Source organism: Clarias gariepinus, chromosome 16 (assembly GCF_024256425.1).
Source record: "Clarias gariepinus isolate MV-2021 ecotype Netherlands chromosome 16, CGAR_prim_01v2, whole genome shotgun sequence".
Classification (NCBI taxonomy): domain Eukaryota; kingdom Metazoa; phylum Chordata; class Actinopteri; order Siluriformes; family Clariidae; genus Clarias; species Clarias gariepinus.
Window position 1 is genome coordinate 30,745,001 of NC_071115.1, and position 11,356 is coordinate 30,756,356.

At 37.8% G+C, this 11,356-nt stretch overlaps 1 protein-coding gene across 1 annotated transcript; it reads left to right on the forward strand.

Moving 5' to 3' along the window:
• Positions 1-3,833: 3,833 nt before the first annotated feature.
• Positions 3,834-10,960, forward strand: pigq (phosphatidylinositol glycan anchor biosynthesis, class Q). The gene is made up of 11 exons (XM_053514170.1): positions 3,834-4,150; positions 4,398-5,086; positions 5,597-5,728; positions 5,806-5,926; positions 6,101-6,227; positions 6,425-6,578; positions 8,361-8,472; positions 8,579-8,659; positions 8,774-8,888; positions 9,917-9,978; positions 10,083-10,960. The coding sequence occupies exons 2-11, from the start codon at positions 4,422-4,424 to the stop codon at positions 10,233-10,235; spliced, it is 1,722 nt and encodes a 573-aa protein (XP_053370145.1). The 5' UTR covers positions 3,834-4,150; positions 4,398-4,421; the 3' UTR covers positions 10,236-10,960.
• The last annotated feature ends 396 nt before the right edge of the window (positions 10,961-11,356 follow it).

The following is an 11,356-nucleotide window of genomic DNA, read 5'->3' on the forward strand; positions in this document are numbered from 1 at the left end:
GTTTAGTCATTCCTCGTTAACTCATTAACTGGTTAAAGTTCATTTCAATACTAGGTAATTCTTATGAAATGGTTCCTCATGGGTTCTTTGGAATGACATTTAAGAGTTCTTTTCTTGATGGTGAAACACTGGTGTACATGGAACAAATCAAAGAGTATACAGTTATATATATATATATAGTGTGTGTGTGTGTGTGTGTGTGTGTGTGTGTGTGTGTGTGTGTGTATATATATATATATATATAGAGAGAGAGAGAGAGAGACTCAGACTGCTAGAGGAAGATGAGTTCAGAGAAACTCAGGTGTGTACAAATAAACATCTTTCCAGGAAATTTTAAAGGTCTTTTAAAGGGAACCTTACAGGAAACGTCTGTAAACCACATGACCACTTCTGCTGGTCACAGAGTCACAGAGAAAACACTCAACTCGAATCATGACATGACATGCAGTGACTTCACTCAGAATTCTCTGAAGCTTCACACACACACACACACACACACACACGCACACACACACACACACACACACACACACACACACACACACACACACACACACACACACACACACACACACACACCCTGGAACACAGGAAGCTGTGATGATTATGCCACTGCAGGAGTTTTATTCTTTTTTATTTTTATTAAGAACCTGTTGTTTGTGTGATGATTCATATTTCAGTTCCTTATTTATCAGATTACAGTTTCAGTCCAGGTTAAACATGGAGTTTAAGTCTAAATCAAATAAAACTCTTGTGCGCTGCTGTTAGAGAGAATTGATCAACACCTGTGTGAGCGTGTAATATTCATGTAAACTTACTTTTTTTTTCTTTTACATATATCCATAAATATTTATCGATTATTCAGTAAATTAAATATTTCCCATGCTTCCGGTCCAAATGTTCCTGTTATTTTTTCTTCTTCTGAGGAACCGTGTTCTGGGCTCGTTATTATACAGAGCAGTGTTTCTTCTCTTTCTGTAAATCACTCGGTCATCATCTTCCCACTTGCTCCTGGAAGATACGGCTGTGTGTTACTGTATAAACACGCCATCATGTGACTCCTGGCTTCTTGTTAGAAATTGCTCTTGTTCTTGTTCATTTATGAGAGAGCTCAGGTGTTACAGGGAGACAAACGGGCATTTTATGGTTTCTCTGGACATTTTATGCTTTTACGGCAATAAAAAAGTGCTGAAATCTGAAATCTTACATCAGAAAGAGACACAAACCAAAGAACGGTAGAAGGTTCAAAATAAAAAATGCACTTCAATAAGTGAACATCTTGGAAAAAACACATGGTTTTAAATATATATTAGTCTTTTTAAAGTTTTTTCAGCAAAGTTAACACCTCTAGCTTTGTTCAGAGAGAGAGAGAGAGAGAGAGAGACTGCTGTTATCATCTTTATGTTTTGATATCAAATCTAAATATTGGCTAGTTATGGTGCACATCGCCACCTGCTGGTTGTATAGGGTCAACATGAAGTACAGAGCTATACAATTATAAAGACTTCTTAACATTTTTTTTATTTTAAAAGTAGATTCAATTTATTAGGGAAAAACATCAGTGTTCATCTTATTTCATCTGGGATAAAATAAAATCTAATAAAATCTAATAGTTAGCAAATTCTATATGTTTTAAAAAACTTTTTTAACAGAAACATGTATGTTATTATGCATGTACAATAATCTATAGATGTTCAAGGAGTGTTACCGAATCATATGTGGTGCTAGAAGAAATGCTATAGTTATACTTACGTATTGTATATATACTCATGTACCTGAAAATTTGTTAAATTTTGAAATATTTCATAGTTTTGAAATCCCCAGTTTTGTAAAATCTAGAAAATAAATCACAAACAAAAACAACGAAATTAATTTTGAGCGGTAGTGTACATGCAGTATATCTGTTGCTCAAAATTAGTAGCAGATACATCTCAATATCAACTGTTCAAAGGAGATTATTATGTGTTTTGTATAAACGCCTTCAGTGTTGTTTTACAGTGTAGAAAGAAATAAAAATCAGGAACGAACATAAAGTTAGAAAGTGATCCCAAACTTTTGAAAACCTGATTTATTTCAGTAAAAAAAACACCCTCATATATTATATTATATAGATTCATTACACACAGACTTCAATTGTTTATTTCTTTTCATTTTGATGATTATGCTAATGAAAACACACACAAAAAAAAATAAGTATCTCTATTCAAATTAATTTGAACATTATGAACATGTATCATGGTGTCACAGTCTAATCACATAATTAACTCTAAACACCTGCAAAGGAGTCTTTAAAAAGCCTCTCAAAGAGGTCTCTTAGTCAGGTTCAGAAGCCTATACAATCATGGATCATAGAGAAGACTGCTGACTTGACAGTTGTCCAGAAGACGATCATTGACACCCTGCACATGGAGGATGAGCCACAAAAGGTCATTGCTAAAGAAGTGGTGTATTCAAGCACATTGATGGAAAGTTGAATGGAAGGAAAAAATGTGGAAGGAAAAAGGTGCACAAGCAACAGGGATAACCACAGCTGTGAGAGGGTTGTGAAACAAAGACCATTCCAGAATTTAGCGGAGATTCACAAGGGGTGGACAGCAGCTGGAGTCAGTGCTTCAAGAGCCACCACACACAGACGAATCCAGGACACGAGCTACAACTGTCGCACTCCTTTTATACAGCCACTTTAGAACCAGGGACGACATCACAAGCGTCTTATCTGGGCTAAGGACAAAAAGGATTGGGCTGTTATTCAGTGGATAAAAGTCTTCTTTATCAGCCTTGGAGTAATAAATCAAAATAATATGAGTTTCACTTTTTTTATTTGAAATCCTGAAATAAATTACCTTTTTGATGATATTCTAATTTACGGAGATGCACCTGTGTGTATATACAGATTTAAGTGTATACTGTACATATGTAAGTATATAAGTACTGTATATATAATTATTTCTTCTAGCGCTGCGGGATTTATTTTTCCGTCATATTTTTCTTACTGCCACATGAGGAGATTTGTAACCCCCAGCCCGCTTATCACAGGCTACATGTGTGTGTGTGTTCAGTTCCCACCCAAACCTCATTCTTATCTCCTGCAGGTTGTTATCACTGACACTACACTGAGTTTTAAAAAGCGCGCGTTTTTTTTTTTTGAAGCATCATTTATAGCTTTCTCTGTCCAGGGTGAGTGCTGAGGACACGACAGGACACACGAGTAAGGAAATACTTCTAAAATACTCAAATATTACACTCTTTTTTTTTTATTTCAGTTTATAATACTAATAGAGTAATAATTAAATAAATCTGAGAGAGAGAGAGAGAGAGAGAGAGAGAGAGAGAGAGAGAGATGGGGATTTAATGCAAGTACTGTATAATCTTTTAGGTTACCATTGTAGGTCTGTATAGAATAAAAACTAAATATCTGATATACAGGCTATCTGAATTTGTCTAAAATATGAATGCTGTTACAGTCAGAGCTGGTGTATAAAAAAAAAGCATATTCTAAAAGTTTCATTTTAAATGTAAACATTTAATAATTTTATTATAAACTATATCTTTTTTGTGTGATTCTTAAAATAATTATTTTCTTATTTAGCTCACACTCTATTTGGTTAAAACTCTCCCCGGAACTCAATTTGTGAAATATTTTGTTTCCTCCGGCGGCTTTTTCAAGAAGCACCCAAAAACAAAAAAAGGCTGCTGATTGTGTTTCAAAATATCTATAAACTTCCTATTTAGGTGTCCTATCTAGGGCGGCAGTAACTTTCCTTACCGCTCTAGTTCTAGTGCACTCTGTGTTGAATGAGGAGGCATTTGGAAAGCGGCTTAGGTTAGCGTACTCTGCGCTCTGTGGGATAGTTTATTGTATTAAGCTAGCATTAGAAGCTAACGTCAAACTTACTCGTATGGTTAAAAAGTTAGCCGAGTAGTTAGCATGCCAGATACATTAGCGGTGTTAGCTTGAATTGGTGCAACGCTGTCACCTCGTTATTGCGATATATTAGTAATTAAATGTTTATGTATATATTTTAATTCAAGAATGTTAGTAACGTTACGGTAGACTGGACAAATCGATGCCATTTGTGCCTGAGGCGTGTGGTTTCTATAGTAACGGCTCCAGGACCCAGTATGTGAAGGGCAGAGAGAGGACACTGAGGTAAACAAAAAATATTATTTTAAATGTAGAAAAATGAATAAATAAACTGTTTTTGGTTGCAAGTCAGATGTTTGACGGTGTTATGATGTGGATTTATTTTACGATACCTGAACATATATCGCGGTTTTTACGATATCACGGTATTAACAGCTCAATTAAACAAATGTGAAAAATCCTAGTTTAGTAAAGTAAACACAGATCGTTCACCCGAGTCACTCTGACAGATTTTTGTGTCTTTCGTCAACAGGTCACTTTTTTAGAAAGCGCAGTCATGGTGCTGAAGATCTTCTTCCCGCGGTGCTGCAACATGGCCGACAGCGGTCTGCTCGTAGGCCGCTGGATCCCAGGCCACGACTCGGCCGTGGTGCTCGCTGTCGTTCACTACCCCTTCATACCCGGCCACGTGAAGAAGTACCTGAGTGAGCTGCGCAGCCAGATTCAGCTGGATCTGACCATCCTGGGCTCGTGGAGCTTCTCCAAGGACGGCCAGAAGGAAATGGACGGCTTCCTGAATGACCTCAGCACCATCTTCCCTCACACGCGCTGGCTGCAGCTGAGCCGTGAACCTGGGAAGCGAGGATTCTCATGTGAGTTGGTGCCCAAAAATGGACAAGCACCAGCAGGCGGCGAGGAAGACAAAACCATCTTCGTCCATTACGACCAGAGGAAGGTCATGCTCTCGCAGCTTCACCCTGTCCACGAGAACGCCGCTGATGTGGAGTCTTCAGAGCTACGCGCGGTTTTCAACACGGTTTCACAGAGCGAGCCGCTGTTCCTCCTCGATAAATATGACGACGGGCCACTGAAGCTGACCCACTGGCAGTCAGATGGCAGGGAGGCGAGCATCATCGTCGAATTGGTCAAGCAAGCCTCCGTCCCCATCTGCATCCTCCTCACCATGCTGGTGTCTTGGTGGAGATGGGTGTGGAGCTTCAGGTATGCTGGGATTAGTTAATGTACAAAGCGTGTGTGTGTGTGTGGAGTAAAGTGTCTCTTGTTGTAAGTACGACCCTGCAATATCTTTGGTTTATTTTAAGTTTAAAAAAGAAATTTACAGTGAGGCAGAAAAGTATTTAGTCAGTCACCAATTGTACAAGTTCGCCCACTCTGAGAGAGGCCTGTAATTTTTATCATAGGTAAACCTCAACCATGAGAGACAAAATAAGAAAAAAAAAAAGATTTTTGAGCAATCTGGTGTCTCTCAGTCCAATTGAAACTTATATATTCAGTGTACTGGTTTAACTAATAATGCTTTCTTTTTTTTGGTCCACCAGAGGGCAGAGCTAACTTCTGGACCACAATGTGTTTTAAAATGAGTAAAGCTTTAGTAAAGCTGCTCTGTGACAATGACCACTTTAAAAGTATAAATAACATTGAATTGAATGTTTGGCACAAATTATAAGTTGTTATTATTAGTTAATTAATAATTTTTTTTTCCCTTTGCAGGGTGCTGAATATTTGGCCGTTGCGCTTCATCGCAGGCAAGCTGTCCACCTGCGTTCAGGCGGGATACAGGACCGATCATTTCCAAACCGTCTTCTCGACCAGGAAAGCCACGACGCACACGGACTTCATGAGGTACGGGATTCGAACCCTGAATCGTCACTTTCCTTGGAGTGTTTTTTAAAAAAAAAAATGTTTTTATCTTTCTGCAGGAAGGCGAACATGTTTGTGTCCTTCTTTGTGGACATAGCTCTGGGACTGCTGCTGATCTCTTGGCTCTACAGAGAGAACCGCATCAGCCAGCTCGCTAACACCTTAGTGCCGGCTGCTGACGTGAGAACCCTGTACATGCACCACTAGCACCCCGCTGGGGAACACAGTTCTACACCTGTGGATTTGTGGATGATATAAACACGAGAGTTAACAGTAGAAACAGTGTGTTTTAGATACTCAGCCGTATGCTCTGTGTGTATCGTAAACAGAGAAACTGTTCGGTTTGTTTTCCAGCACGTAGCAAAGGAGCTGCAGGAGCTGCTGGAGTGGCTCATGGGCGCCCCCGCTGGTCTGAAGATGAATCGCGCTTTAGACGAGGTCCTGGGGAGATTCTTCCTCTACCACATTCACCTGTGGATCAGTGAGTGACGGCGTCTCCGTAATTCAGAGGGAAAAAATAAACACGTTTTGTTTTAATATTGCTCAATCCACAGAACGGGGCAAATATCTCACATAAATATGATTTATTTAGAATTTATAAATAAAGTCAGACAGACATTAGTTATTTAGTTATTTATCTAGTGTGTGTGGGTTTTTTTTTTGTGTGTGTGTCCTCAGGTTACATCCGTCTAATGTCTCCCTTTATCGAAATGATCTTGTGGTACGTCGGACTCTCTGCTTGCCTGGGTTTGACCTTCGCTCTGTCTGTCCTGTCGGACATCGTGGCGTTTTTGACCTTCCACATCTACTGCTTTTACGTGTATGGAGCTCGGTAAGACACAACATGATGCTGTCTACACCACTTACTGACGTACAGAGATAATATCGAGGGCAAAGTTACAGGAAGTCAAATTCATTTTAGAGACTCGGCTTCTTTTAAAATCATAGGAATATTGTTTAAAAATAACTAAAACAAGTTTCTGGAGAATGACTAAAATAAGTTTCCGGGCAGGTAAGAAAAATATTCTACATTTAAAAAAAAAAAAGAAAAAACACATCTTCTGCGCATGTTTGTTTACAGTGACGAGTGTGATGTGCTCATGAGTCTCTCACACTGATTTGTTGTTTAATCATTTAAGGTGAGATCTACCGTCAGGCAGGTTTAGAGTATTATAAATAATACAATGATTTTTATAACAGTTTCAGTATAATAAGTTATTAAAATTAGCATGGTAATATTAATAAGAATTATAACATGATTATAATAAGATGCGAGTAACTGAGAGGAAATTGTATTTTATCGTATTAAAACTAGACCTAGGCTTCTATTCCTTCTCCTGAAATACATTTCTAGTACTTGTTTGATTTTTACATGGATATCTCTGAGCTTGTCTTAGAGAAAATACATGATTCTGATTGGTTAATCCTGTTTCGTACCTCAGCAGCTCATAGCCAGTGAAAAGGTCTAATGATTTCTTATGAGCATCGTTATTGTGCGCAAATCTTATTATATACTGTACAATGTCTTTGTACACAAACTCTTCTATAAACATCGTCTCTGTACGAGTCAAAACAGACCTGTTACAGTACATATCAGATTAATAATTATATGAATTAAAGCTGAGATCTACTCCTAGTATTTATAGTTTTTATCTATTATATATCTTTTTTACGAGCATGTCATTAATAATCAGTAGTATCCGTGATGAAGCATACTAAAAGATATATACTGTACTGTACAGTATATCTTATTGTATGCTTTATCATGACTTATATTGATCATTAATGACTTGCTCATAACGATCTGTAGCAGTAACGGGTTTTATACGTCTCTACACATGACTCTGCTTAATTATTCAGCATTTCAACATTTAGAAAATCAATACAAAGCTGATTTTGAGGAAAATACTTTATCGAACTGAGAGACTGTTACTGTTACCTGCAGCATGTTTCTGATGGATCTTTACAAACTATCTGAACAAATTGTTTTATTTTTGTGCCCGACTCCAGGGAGCACTTTTATCATACACCGTTTTAAAATTGCAGGAAGAATTTTGCTTTATGTTGTTCAAAAATGACACGACATTTATATCTAAAAACTGGAAAAAAATTGGAATACTGGTCTCAATTTATGTATCATATTTTCCCTAAATTATTGGATTTCACTGTATTGTTCAAAAGTATGCACTCTTCATGACCATCACATTCATACAACAGCTCTGTGCCAAACTGTTGCTGCAATGTTCAAAGCACATGATTAAACTACGAAGCCTAAAACTGTTCCTTTCGTGAAGACACAGTGTGTTAAGAGTTTGTTGGACTGGAAGAACTCGAGTGTCTTGCACAGAGCCCTGACTGAAACCCATCACCTCTGGGTTGAACTCGAACTGCAGCCTCATCACCTCACTCCAACATCCAGTGCGAAGCCTTCAGAGAACGTAAGAGCGTAAAGGGGAATAAATCTGCGACGGGACGTTCGACAAGTCTGATGGTCAGGAGGGGCGCACATACTTTTGTCCATACAGTGTAAAAATTCAAAGTGTCGTACTACATAGAAGAGTTAATAATGAAGATGTGAAGATACACACTCAGTGAGAGACGTTTGTCTCCGCAGGCTCTACTTTCTGAAGATCTACGGCCTGTCATCTCTCTGGAGGCTCTTCCGTGGGAAAAAGTGGAACGTCCTGAGACAGCGCGTGGACTCGTGCTCTTACGACTTAGACCAGGTAACACCTCACACACACACACACACACACACCTTTATAATGTATTGTGTCTTATTAACTTGACGAGAGAAAGTTTACTTCCTGTTTGTCTTTTATTGTCTTGCAGCTGTTTCTCGGGACTCTGCTCTTCACCGTGCTGCTGTTTCTGCTCCCCACCACTGCGCTGTATTACCTGGTCTTTACCCTGGTAAGTGAAGCGGATCGATGCAGGAGGAAATGTGTATTTTATTCATGATCTGTTGGCGTGCCTGGTGGAGTCGGTGTCCTCACGAGAGTGGCTGTTGTTCTGGTGTGTTTGCAGCTGCGGCTGGTGGTGGTGATGTTCCAGGGTCTGATCCACCTCAGCGTGGACTTCATCAACTCCTTCCCGCTGTTCGCCGTGGGGCTGCGCGTCTGCCGGCCGTATCGACTGGCTGGTGGGTCTTGCTAGTGTCTACACACACACACAAACACACGCACACACATGTTAGCATTGGTTTCTAATGGTTTTCCTTTGAATGGACAGAGTGTCTACAGGATGTGTGCAAAACATCCAGCAGTGATTTTACAAAATAATTCACCCAAAATCACTTTCTTTTTAGATTTATTTTTGTTTATATTCCCACTGTACACAACATTCACTTGTTAATATTTATTATTTACTCAGTATTCATTACTCGCTCACTTGTTTATGTTAATTATACACTTATTATTCATCATAACCTTGTTATTATTAATTATACACTCAGTCTTCATTAATACACTCATTATTGTCCATCACATGCTGGTTACTATTTATTATACACCTAGTAATATTTGTGTTCATTTATAAATATATTTTAAACGCTTATTAATATTCATTAGATACTTTTTAACATTAATTATAAGCATTTCATTTTTTTGTCATACACTTTTTGCATTATTTACTCAGTATGTACTCATTATTCATAATATAATCAGTAATGCTGTTATTTATAAAGACTTGTACACTTTAATGTTAATTAAATCTTATCTATTTAACTTGTATTACCTATTGTTCACTATACATTTATTAATATTCATTATGTACATTATTTTTCATTACACGTTGGTTAATGTCTTGTTTGTTACTAAATATTTATTAATATTTAGTCAAGTCAAAAAACTTTATTTATTCCCATGGGGCAATTTAAGGCACGCAGAGTAGTTAGAATAATAATAATAATAATTTTAAAAAGCCATCATTGCAAACACTAAATAAAATAACATAAATAAAATACTACTGCTTGAATAATGATAAATAAACATTTGTATAAAATATCTGTAAATAAGTATAAACTGTATAAACTGGGGGAAAAAACAAAGTAGCAGTAGAAGAGGAAAGTAGAATAAGGTGAAATGGATAAATGAATAATTATAAACTCATATTATGCATACGACTATAAAACTGTCATTTAAAGTTTAAATGCATCTGGTGTGATTTCAGAGGGAGTGAAATTCCATGTGCTGCATGAAGAACCTGGTGCTCCACTTCACCTGCTGATGGAGGTAACAAACTAACATTAATGTCTGCCTGTCTATCTGTTTATCTATCTATCTGTTAGTAATGTGTGTGTGTGTGTGTGTGTGTGTGTGTGTGTGTGTTTGTGCAGATTAACCCTCTGCAGTGCGGTTCGGTGCTGCAGTGTTATCGCATCGAGACGTCCGGCTGCTCGTCCAGAGACTCGTGGCTCGCTTTGTGTAAGAAGCTGTTTGTAGGAGAGCTCATTTACCCCTGGAGGCAGAAAAGCACCAAGACTGACTGAAACGCACCCGAGACTCTCCTGAGCTCCACCACACTCACCAACACACACACCCCTCCCCCAGCAATCACACAATCACCACTCCGATGACACGCCCACTCCTCTCTCTCTCCGCCCGCTGTGTGAGATGGCATCGGAGGTGTCTGTGTTTTTTTATTTTGTTTTTTTCTGAACTGAATAAATGTTCTGCCCTGGTCTGGTGCTGCTTATGGTATTTTAATCCTAGTCTTAGTCTTAATAAAATCTAATCCTAAATTCAGATCCTAATTATTTTCTTATGATTATTAACTTATTGATTTGTTGATGATTATACATTGTTTTCTAACATTCAGTTGATGAAGTGTAGTTTTTATTTCTTTTTGGTGTATTTTGGTGTATGTTTAACAAAAATGTCCTTAAAAAATTCTGAAAATTGAAAAAATTGAAGATTGAAAATCCTGTAATAATAAAGTAGTGATGTAGTGACCTGAGGTGGGTTCATCTGAACTGATACTGATTCGTTCACCTGAGTGAGTCGTTTGAACTGAATCATTTGTAAATGAATCATTCGTACTTCAGGTGTGGTTTGCGCTCAGCATTTCGACTTGTGCCATGTCATTTAAGCCTCCTGTTTCTGTGGTGTCTTGTTGATTACAAACACATTAGCATGTTTATTGATCAGGAGGAATCAGATACATTTTTTGTCACTTAAGAATATTTTTTTTCTAATTTGCATTAAAATACTCTTTATAAAGCATTTACAGAACAGTAGTGTGTTTATTTTAGAGTTAAAGTGTCTTTAATTGAGAAGGTGTGTGTGTGTGTGTGTGTGTGTGTGTTGAAGCATGCTGCATGTGTTAAAGTTTTTAGTTTTTATTCCTGCAGGATTTCTCTCCCTCTCTCTCCGAGTTTCTCATGACTCATTGTATTTGTTTTCCACATAAACCTGAACGGTTGTTATATTCATTATATTATTATTATTGTTATTGTTTTATTCTATCCATTTTTCCTTCTGTCTCTTTGTTTCTCTTTCCTCTCTGTAGCCGTCTGTCTCTCTGTCAGTCTGCGTTAAAAATCTGTGTCTGTCTGTCTCTTTGTTTGTATATCTGTCAGTTAATCCACCCATCTGTCTAACTGTGTGTGTC

What these genes read in the sequence shown, in the direction of transcription:
- pigq (XM_053514170.1), top strand. Translation starts at nt 4,422, where the DNA reads ATGGTGCTGAAGATCTTCTTCCCGCGGTGCTGCAACATGGCCGACAGC. An exon ending in CCTTAGTGCCGGCTGCTGAC is followed by an intron (nt 5,927 to 6,100) that starts GTGAGAACCCTG and finishes TTTGTTTTCCAG; the next exon opens with CACGTAGCAAAGGAGCTGCA. An exon ending in GCTCTTACGACTTAGACCAG is followed by an intron (nt 8,473 to 8,578) that starts GTAACACCTCAC and finishes ATTGTCTTGCAG; the next exon opens with CTGTTTCTCGGGACTCTGCT.